This window comes from Ictalurus furcatus, chromosome 19, assembly GCF_023375685.1.
Source record: "Ictalurus furcatus strain D&B chromosome 19, Billie_1.0, whole genome shotgun sequence".
NCBI classification, from domain to species: Eukaryota; Metazoa; Chordata; class Actinopteri; order Siluriformes; family Ictaluridae; genus Ictalurus; species Ictalurus furcatus.
This window is the reverse complement of record NC_071273.1, coordinates 2,959,434-2,971,630: the sequence shown is the minus strand read 5'-3', so window position 1 is coordinate 2,971,630 and position 12,197 is coordinate 2,959,434. Positions and strand designations below refer to the sequence as shown.

General features: G+C 37.6%; 1 protein-coding gene across 2 annotated transcripts; it reads left to right on the top strand.

The window, feature by feature from the left end:
• The first annotated feature begins 638 nt into the window (after positions 1-638).
• Positions 639-11,372, top strand: LOC128623530 (tRNA-dihydrouridine(20a/20b) synthase [NAD(P)+]-like). Of its 2 annotated transcripts, XM_053650631.1 has the most exons (12): positions 645-1,028; positions 1,118-1,239; positions 1,311-1,428; positions 1,559-1,681; positions 1,780-2,010; positions 5,268-5,378; positions 7,091-7,191; positions 7,401-7,548; positions 7,643-7,778; positions 8,334-8,433; positions 10,370-10,470; positions 10,826-11,372. In XM_053650631.1, the coding sequence occupies exons 1-12, from the start codon at positions 937-939 to the stop codon at positions 10,859-10,861; spliced, it is 1,419 nt and encodes a 472-aa protein (XP_053506606.1). In that variant the 5' UTR covers positions 645-936; the 3' UTR covers positions 10,862-11,372. The 2 variants fall into 2 exon arrangements, with proteins under 2 accessions (XP_053506605.1, XP_053506606.1); XM_053650630.1 differs by lacking the exons at positions 5,268-5,378; positions 7,091-7,191; positions 7,401-7,548; ... (2 more) ...; positions 10,370-10,470; positions 10,826-11,372 and adding an exon at positions 2,537-3,756 and having other exon boundaries at positions 639-1,028; positions 1,780-2,006.
• The last annotated feature ends 825 nt before the right edge of the window (positions 11,373-12,197 follow it).

Genomic DNA, 12,197 nt, shown 5'->3' with positions numbered 1-12,197 from the left:
CATTACCGCTGAGGTTACGCGTCATAAATCCGCGCCATAGACCTGCACGATTTGCACTGCGCATGCGCAGTGAAACAAGCTTTCCTGAACCAAAAATAAGTGACAAATGCGGCGATGTTAAAATATTAATCCATTATTATTATTATTATTATTATTATTATTATTATTATCATTATTAGCAGCAGTAGTAGTATTGTTAAAAAAGCTTTTTAGCATTAATATTATTTCTGCTATAGCTTGCATACTTGAACTATGCAGCTTTTTGAAGTTTTGAGGTTGGAAAAAAACAACGTACACCACAGTTTGTCTTTAAAAATCATTAAAAAAATTATTTATATAGATTACGACTTAAAATCAATTTTAATCAAGTCTGACTAGGTAACCTCTATTTCTCTATTGTGCACGTTGTTATCCTAGATCTTTGTTTTCTAACTGACTGCTTGGATGTTGGATAATATCTAACAATCATTCCCCTCAGCTTTTATACTGTTCCTCCTGTCTACAGATATCACTCTCAAGTCGTGGAAGAAGGGGAAACCGTCCCTATGTTTCCTACACACAATACACGTTTTACTTGCTCCAGATATTAAAAAGAGGTCCATAGGAACTAAACGCAGGTAGGAACTGAAAGACCTGGGTGTAGGTGCGGGGGGGACATCTGACCACGCGGACCACTTTACTGTAAACACGTTCATGATCCAGAGGAAATACAGGCTTAACCTGTTGTTTTGAAATTCTGCACAAACGCGTAATAAGAATTTGCACAGATTTCTATCTATCTATCTATCTATCTATCTATCTATTTATGTATTTATTTTAGAAACGGTGACGTGGTTTTATCTCATGTCAGAGTCGTATCTGCAGTTTGATATCATTTAACTCCTCGCTATTCAACTTGTCACGTGTTAATATCAACGTAGTTCCAGTTTCCTACTAATGAATTGTATTTATTCTGAAAACAACATCATGGACCTGTTTGAAAACGGCAAGGTTGTAAAAGTGTGTGCCCCGATGGTACGCTATTCAAAGTAAGTCGAACCAACAGGAAATGCATACAGTATGGATCCATTTGTGTGACTGTTCCTCCATATGAGTGACATATTGTTTTGTCCATCAGGCTGGCCTTCAGATCTCTAGTCCGGAAATATGACTGCGACCTGTGTTTCACTCCTATGATAGTTGCAGCTGATTTCATACGCTCTGCTAAAGCCAGGGACAGTGAACTCACCACTACCAACTGTAAGTCTGATTTAACACTAAGTTTGGCCACACTCTTATAGCTCACACCTCATGCCTTCTTTCTGACCTAGCTGACCGACCGCTGATCATCCAGTTTGCTGCAAAAGATGCTCAGACACTTGCGACTGCTGCTAGCTTGGTTGCCCCTTTCTCAGACGGTGTGGATCTGAATTGCGGCTGTCCTCAGAGGTATCCTTAAAACTAAAATACATGATCGAAGGCAGAAGAGACATTAGGAGGGAGCTGAGAAGGTCTCGGTGCGTTTGTGGGAAGATGCATCATTTGATTTGGTGTCAATCTTGTTTATGTGCATTTGCAGGTGGGCTATGGCAGAGGGCTACGGTGCATGCTTAATTAACAAACCACAAATAGTAAAAGACATGGTGAAACATGTCAGGAACCAAGTCGACAAACCCAATTACGCAGTGTCCGTTAAGATCAGGTACCCGTGCTTATCACACACTTTTTTTTATTAGACGTAGTCATCTAATTGGATAATCTGTCTATTTATTTTTGCTTAGATTTTCAGTTTAATTCCAGAATTCATAAGGATGTGCGGAAGACTGTAGATCTTTGTCAGAAGGTGGAAGCAGCAGGGGTGTCATGGATCACAGTTCACGGGCGGACAGCTGATGAGAGACATCAACCGGTGCATTACGATGCCATCAAGACCATCAAGGATAGCCTTCGCATCCCAGTCATCGCCAACGGCGATATTAAAAATCCCAAAGACGTCCAGGCCGTGTGTGAGCTTACAGGGGTGGACGGTATGTGCTAATTTAGGTTTTCATAAGTAATTATTTGAGCGGAATATGTATAAAAGATGTACACTTAGCATCCACTTTATCAGAAACACCTGTGCGTTTATGCAGTTATCTAATCAGCCAATCGTACGGCAGCAGCGCAGTGCATAAAATCGTACAGAACACGTGTTCCTATTAAAGTGGACGGTGAGTGTGGATAAAAAAATAAATAAAAATGTAACCAATATAAATCATGTCAGATCTTTTTCCGCATTTAATGTGATATTACGACCAACAAAATTCTAGTGAAAAACGAGTCCGCACACCTTTAATACTTTGTTAAAGCACCTTTTTAAAATATAGAATACATTATTTTCTGGTTCACATTTATAAGTACAGAATCAAAAGACATTCTGTGTGTGTGTGTGTGTGTGTGTGTGAATTTGATGAAGATTGCAGTATTTCTTGTGTTTGTGTTTATTTCTTTCTGTATGTTTTGTACTAACATGAGGGAACATGTAGAGATCTTTATTGACATTTGCCATCTTTTACAGGAGTGATGTCCGCTCGGGGGCTACTGGCCAATCCAGCTCTGTTTGCAGGCTATGAACACACTCCATTACAGTGTTTGTGGGACTGGGTGAAAATCGCCTTGGAGCAAGGGACCCCATTTACGTGTTTCCACCACCACCTTATATACATGTTAGAAAACATCACTTCTCAACCGGAGAGGAAGGTCTTCAATGGTTTATCAAGTACATCTGCAATCGTCGATTATCTTCAGAAGACTTACGGATCTTTCTAGTTATCAATGCAGAAAGCTGAGAAATACTCTGCACTTGTTAAAAACAATTGAATGTACTTTTTTTTTAAATAAAGAAATGAAGATTGTTTTTAAGAAAAAAAAAAAGTCTATGTTTAGTTGTGGGAGGAATCCGAATTCAAGTTTGATTTTGTTATTCAAAAGGTAAATATAATGGGGCAATAGTAACGGGGAAAAAAGTCAATCTAAATACCTATTACACAGAAGTATAGTTGCAGATGAGGGAGCAGTTTGGACAGACATCCTTCCTTGTGTGTGTGCGACGTGCGACGACTCGATTCATTCAATAATTCAAAGCATTTATTATAATATTTTGGCATTGCCCTTTTTCTAAGCAATAGAGCATGATATGTGTTATTACACTTTGGATCCAAAGTAAAGGAATGTAATTCAAGTTAGGAGTAAAATACAGCTTTACCATGAGAATAATGTGTGATGTTCATGTTTTTTCGAGTGATTCATGACTGTTTTCATGGGAGAAAGCGCACAAGTCGAATTCCGCTGATCAGTTTGTGTTTGTAGCCCACTGTAGCCTCAGAGTCCTGCTCTTGGCTGCTAGAGATGAAATTCCTTGCCGTCTTCTGCTGTCAGAGCACATCCAGCTCGAGGTTTGATGGTCTGAGATGCTTTTCTGCTTACCACGGTTGTAAAGAGTGTTTGTGGTGTGAAGAGCTGCACCATTCTGTGTGAACTCTATCGAGACTTGAGCGTTTATGATCTGGTATTTATTCACTATTCTGTTGTGTGATCTGAACATTAAACTGAAGCTAGTGAAGCTGTACCTATAGGGTTTTATGCATTGTTCTGCTGCTACACGATCAGGTGTTCCTAATAAAGTGGTCAGTGAGTCAATATTAGGATATTCTGACTATATACAGTAATGAATAGTAACCCGATACAAATTATACATTATAGTTACATATATCATCAGAATTCAACTTGAGGCCATTTTCTCGTGTACTTTTCACGGTTTAATCATGATACCTGTCTACATTTTCATTTTAACAGGAAAGAAAACGCTGACATTGACCCGGAAGTAAAAAAGAGGGGGGAAAAAAGCGCTTTGTTATTACGCGACGGTTCTAGTTCGAAACTTTCTGGTGCGTTTATCAGGACTGTTTAATGATGTTTCTCGGTTGAATTACACGGAGGTAAGTGTTCAGTTCAACGCTGTAGCTGGTCTTTCCCTCGTTATTACAGTTTATTCAGGTGTTTGTTTGGTGTTTTAACTATACAGGTGCTGTTGCATGCATACATTCTAAACTGCAGGACCGGAAGTTCCCTGGAGAGACGCAGTCATATCTACACCTTTAAAGTTAGACGTTTAAACTTGTTCAGCAACAGTCTGACTAACTTTTGTTTTGTTTTGTTTTGTTTTGAAATAATAATAATAAAAAAAAGTTTCCTACGAGTAATATCACTCAAAAATGTTGACACACTGGAAAAGCTCTCTCACATGGACACTGGGGTTTCATCTTTATTATTATTATTATTATTATTATGAATGTAACCTAGAGTCAGGAGCTACATTATAATCTATACTGAGTTGTAAGATAGTACATTATTAATCCTTTAGTTGGTAATCTGATCATTCCCCCCGCCCCTGTATTTAATTATAATCCAGAAGTTCAAAAAGTGTTTAAAGCAAAAAGGGACTTCGAGGTATGATTAAGGAAGACGGGAACATCCATCTCCCAGAATCTGTCTGAGGATCAGCTCCTCCTCCTCCTCCTCCTCCTCTAGCTGATCACTTTTACATTTGAGTTGCAAGAGATTTTTTATACAAAAAAGGTCCGATATGAATAGCTTTCGGAAGTTATACGTCACTAAATCAAATGCCTTATAAGACTTATAAGAAAAAAAAGACTGACGCTCTTGCCATCATGAAAGTAATTTATAGTCTTATATAGTTCTAAAAAAAACAAGTTTACTAACAGTACCCGTTCTGGAACTGTTTTCTGTGAAGAACCATACTAAATAGTGTTCCTTTAGAGTGGTTTATGAGTTACGCTTATCAGCAGAAGAACTAAAACGGGACCGTAATCTTGTTGCATTCATTTGAATTTGTTTTTTTTATTTTTCCAACATGTCTCCAACGCATGTTCGTAATTCACTGTTCCAGCAGTGTTTCCTTTAGAACATAAATAAATCATAAATAACAAGATGTTATTGGATATTATACCAAGTAGAACTTTAAAAAAAAAAACAAACAAAAAAAACAACCAACAACAACAATATTTTTCATATTTAGATATCTAAGCATTCACATTACCAAGGGAAATGTCAGGAAACAGATTGCCTTAAAATTTTAAGTGTAACTTTTTACAAGCTACATACATCGTGCGTCTTACCTGCGGACGAATCCCAAATTAATGTGTAATGTGAATCACATGAAATCATTTTGGTTTTCATTTATTTGCAGGATTTAATAGACATTGTTCTGTCTATTGTTTTCCTGACAGGAAATACGGGTCTATAAAGATGACTTTGCAGTGGACTGCAGTGGCTTTGTTCCTCTATATAGAAATCGGAATTCTTCTCCTGCTCTGCCTGCCATTCATCTCAGCTCAAAGGTGAACTGGAACCGAGTGAACACGCTGTCTAGGAGGAATTCTGTATTTACAGTGCTGTGAAAAAAAGGATCTTTCTTGTGTTTTTGTGTATATCTCATGCTAAAAAGTTTTGGATCTTCAAGCAGAATACAAGATAAAACAAAGGCAACCTGAGTAAACACACAATAGAGTTTTTTAATATGTTTATTAAAGCAAAAAAAGTTATCCAATACATATCACTAATGTGCCCCCTTAAGCTTAACATCTGGTTGTGCCACCTTTAGCAGCAATAACTGCAACCAAACGCTTCTGATCAGACTTTCGGCCCATTCTTCTTAGCAGAACTGCTTTAGTTCAGCCACACTGAAGGGTTTTCAAGCATGAACTGCCTGTTTAATGTCCTGCCACAGCATCTCAGTTGGTTTAAGTAAGGACTTTGACTAGGCCACTCTAAAACACTAATTTAGATTTTTTTTGAGCCATTGAGAGGTGGACTTAACTACAGTTGCGCTCGAGTTTCAACTTACGGTCTGAACACCGGACATTCTCCTTTAGGATTTTCTGGTAGAGAGCAGAATTCATGTTTCCATCAATAATTTCAAGTTGCCCAGACCCTGAAGCAGTAAAGCATCCCCACACTATCACACTGCCTCCACCAAGCTTGACTGTAGGTATGATGATCTTTTAGTGGAATTCAGTGTTTGGTTTACGCCAGATGTAACGGGACTCCTGTCTTCCAAACAGTTCCACTTTCAACTCATCAGTCCACAGAACATTCTCCCAAAAGGTTTGAGGATCATCAAGGTGTGTTTTGGTAAAGTTCAGATGAGACTTAAGATGCGATAAAAATTTAATTGATCCCACATTGGGAAAATTCCCTGAATGTTCTTCTGGGTTAGCAGTGGTTTTCACCTCGCCACTCTTCCATGGAGGACATTTTCCCCCAGTGTCTTTCTGATAGTGGAGTCATGAACAGTGAAGTTTATTGATGTAAGAGAGGCCTCTAGGTCCTTTGATGTCGTCCTTGGCTCTTTTGGGACTTCCTGGATGAGTCGTCGCTGTGCTCTTGGAGGAATTTTGGAAGGACGGACACTTCTGGGAAGGTTCACTACTGTGTCGAGTTTTTCCATTTGGAGATAACGGCTCTCGCTGTGGTTCTTTGGAGTCCCAGAGCCTCTGAAATAGCTTTATACCCCTTCCCAGACTGATGTATTTCAATCACCTTCTCCCTCATCATTTCTGGAATTTCTTTCCATTTTGGCATCGCGTGTTACTGTGTAAAAACTTTTACCCAACTTCATAGTGTTGAAATGAATTATTAAATAATAATGATTATCATTTAAAAAACTGTATTTTGTGTTTATGTAGGTCGCCTTTGTTTTATCTTAGGTTTTGTTTTCATTTCTGAAACAATTTAGTGTGAGATATACACAAAAACAGATTATAGATTGTTTATCGAGTATAGTGATAATTGTTAATCAGAAGGTATAGTAAGATTCCATTACATTTCTTAGCAATAGATTAAACTGGCTTTTGAACTGGAAGAGCTATTATTGGTGTGCTGAGCCAAATTCTCTGACTCACAGAATTCCCATTACTAGTGCTTAATCACTACCAAGACAGCACTAAGATAGCATATATTTCCTTCTATCTGTGTGTTATGCATGGTAACGTTTGGGAATGTTCTATACCATGCATAACCGTTATGCCTGGCTTGTTATTCTTTTGTGCAGATGGCAGATGATTTTCAATCTGAACATATGGAATCATGTTGCTTGGGTCTGGAAAAGAGGATTTCTGGCAATGATCATTATCCTCATTGTTCTCTTTCTGGGTATGTGAAGTGACCACACTCTTTCACTCTTAACAAGAACATGTCGTAATGGTCCATACAAGATAAACATTTTGTTGGTGTTGCATTCAGGTTTGTAATGGGCGTTTATCGTCACTGCCATTATAAATGCCTAGAAATGTCAGGATATTTTTTGTTTGGTGTATTTTTAGGCTGTCGGTCTAACAAGAGTCTTTTATATTGCACTATAGATGCTGTGAGGGAGGTGAGGAAATACTCCGGCGCGCAGATCAATAAAGAATCTAAGATGTACCCTAACATGATTGACCATGTGCATATGAAGCTGTTTAGATCTCAGAGGAACCTGTACATCTCTGGCTTCGCCCTCCTCCTGTGGCTGTAATATCCTTAATACCTTTAACAACATAATGAACAACCGTTGTGTTGTCAGTTGTGTTTTTACTAACAACATATTTACGTATTTACATGGCAGGGTCATGCAACGAGTCATCCAGCTGATAAATCAACTTGCGGCAGCTGTAAACACCAACTCGGCCCTTCATGTCCAGATAGAGGACGCTAATAAGGCTGCCAAACGATATATGGAGGAAACTGAGCAGCTTGAGCAGGTTTTTCTTTTTTTTTTCCTTTAAACATTCCGTTGAGTTAATCAAGTGCTAGATCTCAGGTTACACGAATTATGTTTAACTGTGGAAAAAGATACTTCAGTCCAAGCAGAAAAGTACCATTATTATGATTGTAGCTATGGCTGAATGCTGGTTGGTTATAATAAGTAAATAAACAAATAACAGGGTCAAAATGTTAGTGAAGCATATATTTGTACCACTGGTTAATCTATGTTCTATGACACCCCTCCTAAACCACCAGGGGCAAAGGCTAACACTTGTACCTCCTTGTACCTTTCAACAAAGTCATGGGAGCATTGTCGTACAGTCTTTGTTGATCTTTCTAACTGCTGCGTAAACATGTCAGGCCTTGTGCACCTTTGACTCGTATGTCCTCCAGATCTGCCAATAGACTCCGATTATCTCTTAACGGCTATGAAGAATGTGTTTACTGTAGCTGCAACAGTAATTTAGGTTTAGGTGCGCACAGATATACTAATTGTTTCAGTTCCAGCTCAATGGGCGAATCAACAGAGTACATTTCCCCCACTACTTTAGGCTTTGAAAGATTGCACAGATGAAAGTAAGGCAGAGGGAAACGAACGCCTCAGGAATGAGGTGTCCCAACTCAAACAGGAGCTGAAGACATCTGCTGAAGGTAAGGGACAAGTGTTAATATTAAATATTTAATATATAATCGCCAAACGTTTGTAGAAATTAAATTCGTCTTTTCTCTTCTTCTTTTTTTTTTTTCTTTTTTCGAAACATGGCGTCCCTGTCCAGTGTAACTTTCCTAACTGACGAACTGAAGGCATGTAACATTATAGCCTGTTCTGCTATTCATGTAATCTGAAAAGAAATGAAATCATGCGAGATGTGATGTTTATTCAAAAACATTTAGGAGTTTGGAGATAAGACTTGATGATAAGCTAGCTACTCATCAACAGAGATTTCAAACGAACGTTTACCTTCCCTCACAGTTAAAGAGGATTGTTTTGTTTTTAACCCAAAATGAATAAATAAAAATCTATTATTCATTCCACAAACTGATTGGCCGCTCCACAGTTCATGTGCAGAGCCTTTTAGCTCACAATATGAAGCTAACTATCAAATATTAGAAAAATCGAATAACGCTAATTGAAGTGTTTGTCGCTCAGATTTAGTACTAAAAGCAGCATAAACAGCAGGCACGTGGCAAGGATTCGTGTTCCTTGTTTGGCATTGGATATCTGTTGATGTAGGGGAATATGCGGTTGGTTAATCTCACGTTTCACTGTCTGCCACGGCTCTCAGATGAAATAACTGAGATGTAAACAGCGCTCAGAGTGTCCCGCATGACCTGAATGACCGACGCGTTAGGTTATTTAGTCAGCGAGTGTCATAATGCTTTGTGCTGAGCTTTCAAGGAAAGAATACATGAAATGAAATTGTCTACTCAGGTTTATTGCTTGAAAAGGAACTTAAGAATCAGTTGATGCATTCATTCCCTGTGACTACTTTTATTTTCATTTATCTGATTCATTTGTTTAGCAGAACAATTCCAATTAACGAATAACGTTCATTCAACTGCAATTAAGATGAACACATTCATGTAGTTCTGATTTTACATTAAAACCCCAATGGTTTAAGAAATGGCACAGAGATCAGTGTGAGGATTAAGCACAAAAATGTAAAGGGGGAAAAAACCCCACAATAAACAATGTCAAAAGAACATGTGATAAGAAAACCCCCCCTAAGGACACTTGCATGCTGATGACCTCCACGCTTGACCAAAGAGATCAAACACAACATCAGATACATTTTGCCCACTTTTTAGTTGAGTTCAAGAAAAAAAAAAAATCCAGTTAAATGGAATACAGATAGATGCCCACAAATATATTCATAACATATTCGTTCATTCATTCATCTTCAGTAAGCAGTTTATCCTTTTCAGGGTCTACGTTAATCCTGAGCTTATTTCCAGGGCTATGAGGCAAGAATACATCCAAATCAAATTGGTTATTATTGTTGCTGCTGTTTAATACATAGTTTGTTTCTGGTTTAATAATGATGTCTGCGTTAACTGTGAACTGTTTTTCAGTTATTCTGCTTCAAGTTAAATCTCTGACCTGCCCAGGTAGATAGAAACAACTCTAGCTTATGTAGGGAGAAATACGATATCTAATGAATAACCGTAATGGGTTTTAAGCGAGGAGTGTATACTCCTCGCTTAAAACCCATTACGGTTATTCTTAGACAGAATGTATCCCAATATAAATTCTGTTCATTGTTAAGGATTAAATAAACAAACAAACTTTGTAACCAGTATCTTTGCAACTTTGTAACAAATTGTGTTTGCGTTATTTATGTATGTATAGCCTTATAGTGTATTTTAACCGCTGATCTAGATATAGTTTATATATATATATACTTCCATTCACAATGCTGTGTTGCAATGTGTGTAGCTTTATCTCTGACATACAAAAACCAGTTTTCTTGCGTATAAGTATGTGAAGGTGTCTGTGATTAGTCGTTATAAAAGCTCATTGTGCTCTAATATTAAATGTTTATGGGATATGTACAGAAGCTGGTTGTAACTGCTTTTGACTTTACAGCTCTGAACAAGTCCAAGTCAGAAGCAGACGCCATTAAAAAGCAAACTGAGGCCCTAGCCAAAGACTACGACCATTTACTTCAAAACCAAATGAAATTGCAGGTAATCGTTTCCAAATCCTTTATGAACTAGCTTTACTGTTAAAACTAGTATTACACACAATAAAACACCTGTTTCCTTTACTCTCTGAGAGTTTCCACCTCTAGTCATCCTCAGATTCTCATCTTAGGAGTGTTTAGCTATTCAGCTCATCTATCTCATCACTCGTAGCAGACACACACTTTTATTGAAATTTAATATACATTTGCTCTTTGCGCTTGACGTTTGAGCATGAATCGAATATTCTAAATGAATTTGTCGGAACGTAGAGATTATGAGGTGCTGCAGATTATGACGTGACTCTCACAAAGACTGTAAGTCCTCCTTGTAACCCAAATATTTACTGTTTTTGTCCTAGGCTTGCACCGAGATTGAAGATAAGAAGGATATTTGAGAATAGCATTTAATTCAGCCGCTATCCTGAAACAGCATGGTGTCATTACCTTCAGGCCCAGGGTGACCTCACAGCACCGCAGTTTATCAAACACGTACACAGCTGACACAACTTGTAAAGCAGCAGAGGAATGTTTTGCATATTGTAGCATTCACAATAATAATGCAGTGAACTTTTTGCTATCTTTAAATGTTGTTTACTGGAGAGGACCTGTCTTATTTTATACATAGATCGTATTATTTCGCCTTCAATAACCGATTTCTAGACTTAAATATATAGTACCATGCAAAGGTCTTAGGCACATGTCAAGAAATAAAAAACGAACTTTTTTTTCTTTTTTTTTTATCTGAAAAGTGATGTACTGATGTAATATGTTGCTTTCATTACTGACATACAAACATTTTTCGGTCACATTTATTTTCTTGTTGTGAAAGTAATGTTTGGGAAAACGAAACTTTTCTACCGTTTCACTAATGCAGAAGTGATCAAATAAACATCTGTAACAAAATGATGCTGCCTAAAACAGTACTGTATATTTAAGTTGTTATTCAAGATATGAATACATCAGATGTTCGTCTTTCTATTTAGCTGAAATGTATAGTTTGCATTGGTGCATGTTTTCCTACTTTTTCCTCTATTCCTTCTGTATAACTCTTGTGAAAAGTCAAAGCAATACATTTAAGTTTATAAAATACGTTTTTAAAATTTGTACAAAAAAGCAGCAATGTATTTTTTTTTTCAAACTTCAATTAAGAAGAGTAAACTATAAGTGAGGGTGTAAGAAGTATCGAGTGAACTGATTTCCAGACACTGGTGTATATGTATTTGTCTGTGATGTATAGGTATGTCATTTTTTAAAAAAAAAATTCGAATTGATCCTGTCAGTTGATAAATTATTGCTATGACTTGTGATCACTAGGGCAGTATAGCAATCCTACTCGCAATCATTTTGTTACTTTTGTAAATAATTGTTTGAGGTAGTTATGCTTCACCTGATGATCTATTTTAGATCAAATCCAGTGGAGTCTCGTGTGAACACGTGCTTCAATAGAAGAGATTATTCGAGGAAAATCTGACCTTTTATATGACTCAGTTAGTGTGGACAATATCACACATTTGTTTACATGGAAATATGGACCTATAGACACACACACAGTGGCGAGGGTGTGGTGGCCTGGGCTTTGCACTGAGCTGGTTCTACGCTGCATGCCTTGCTTTTTTAATGCATCATATACTAGTTGACACACATACACATCTATTCCAAGTTTAACAATGAACGCAACCAAAAAAAAAGAAAAGAAAAGGTAAGCGTGGCATCTGTGTGGCGGTCTAGAGT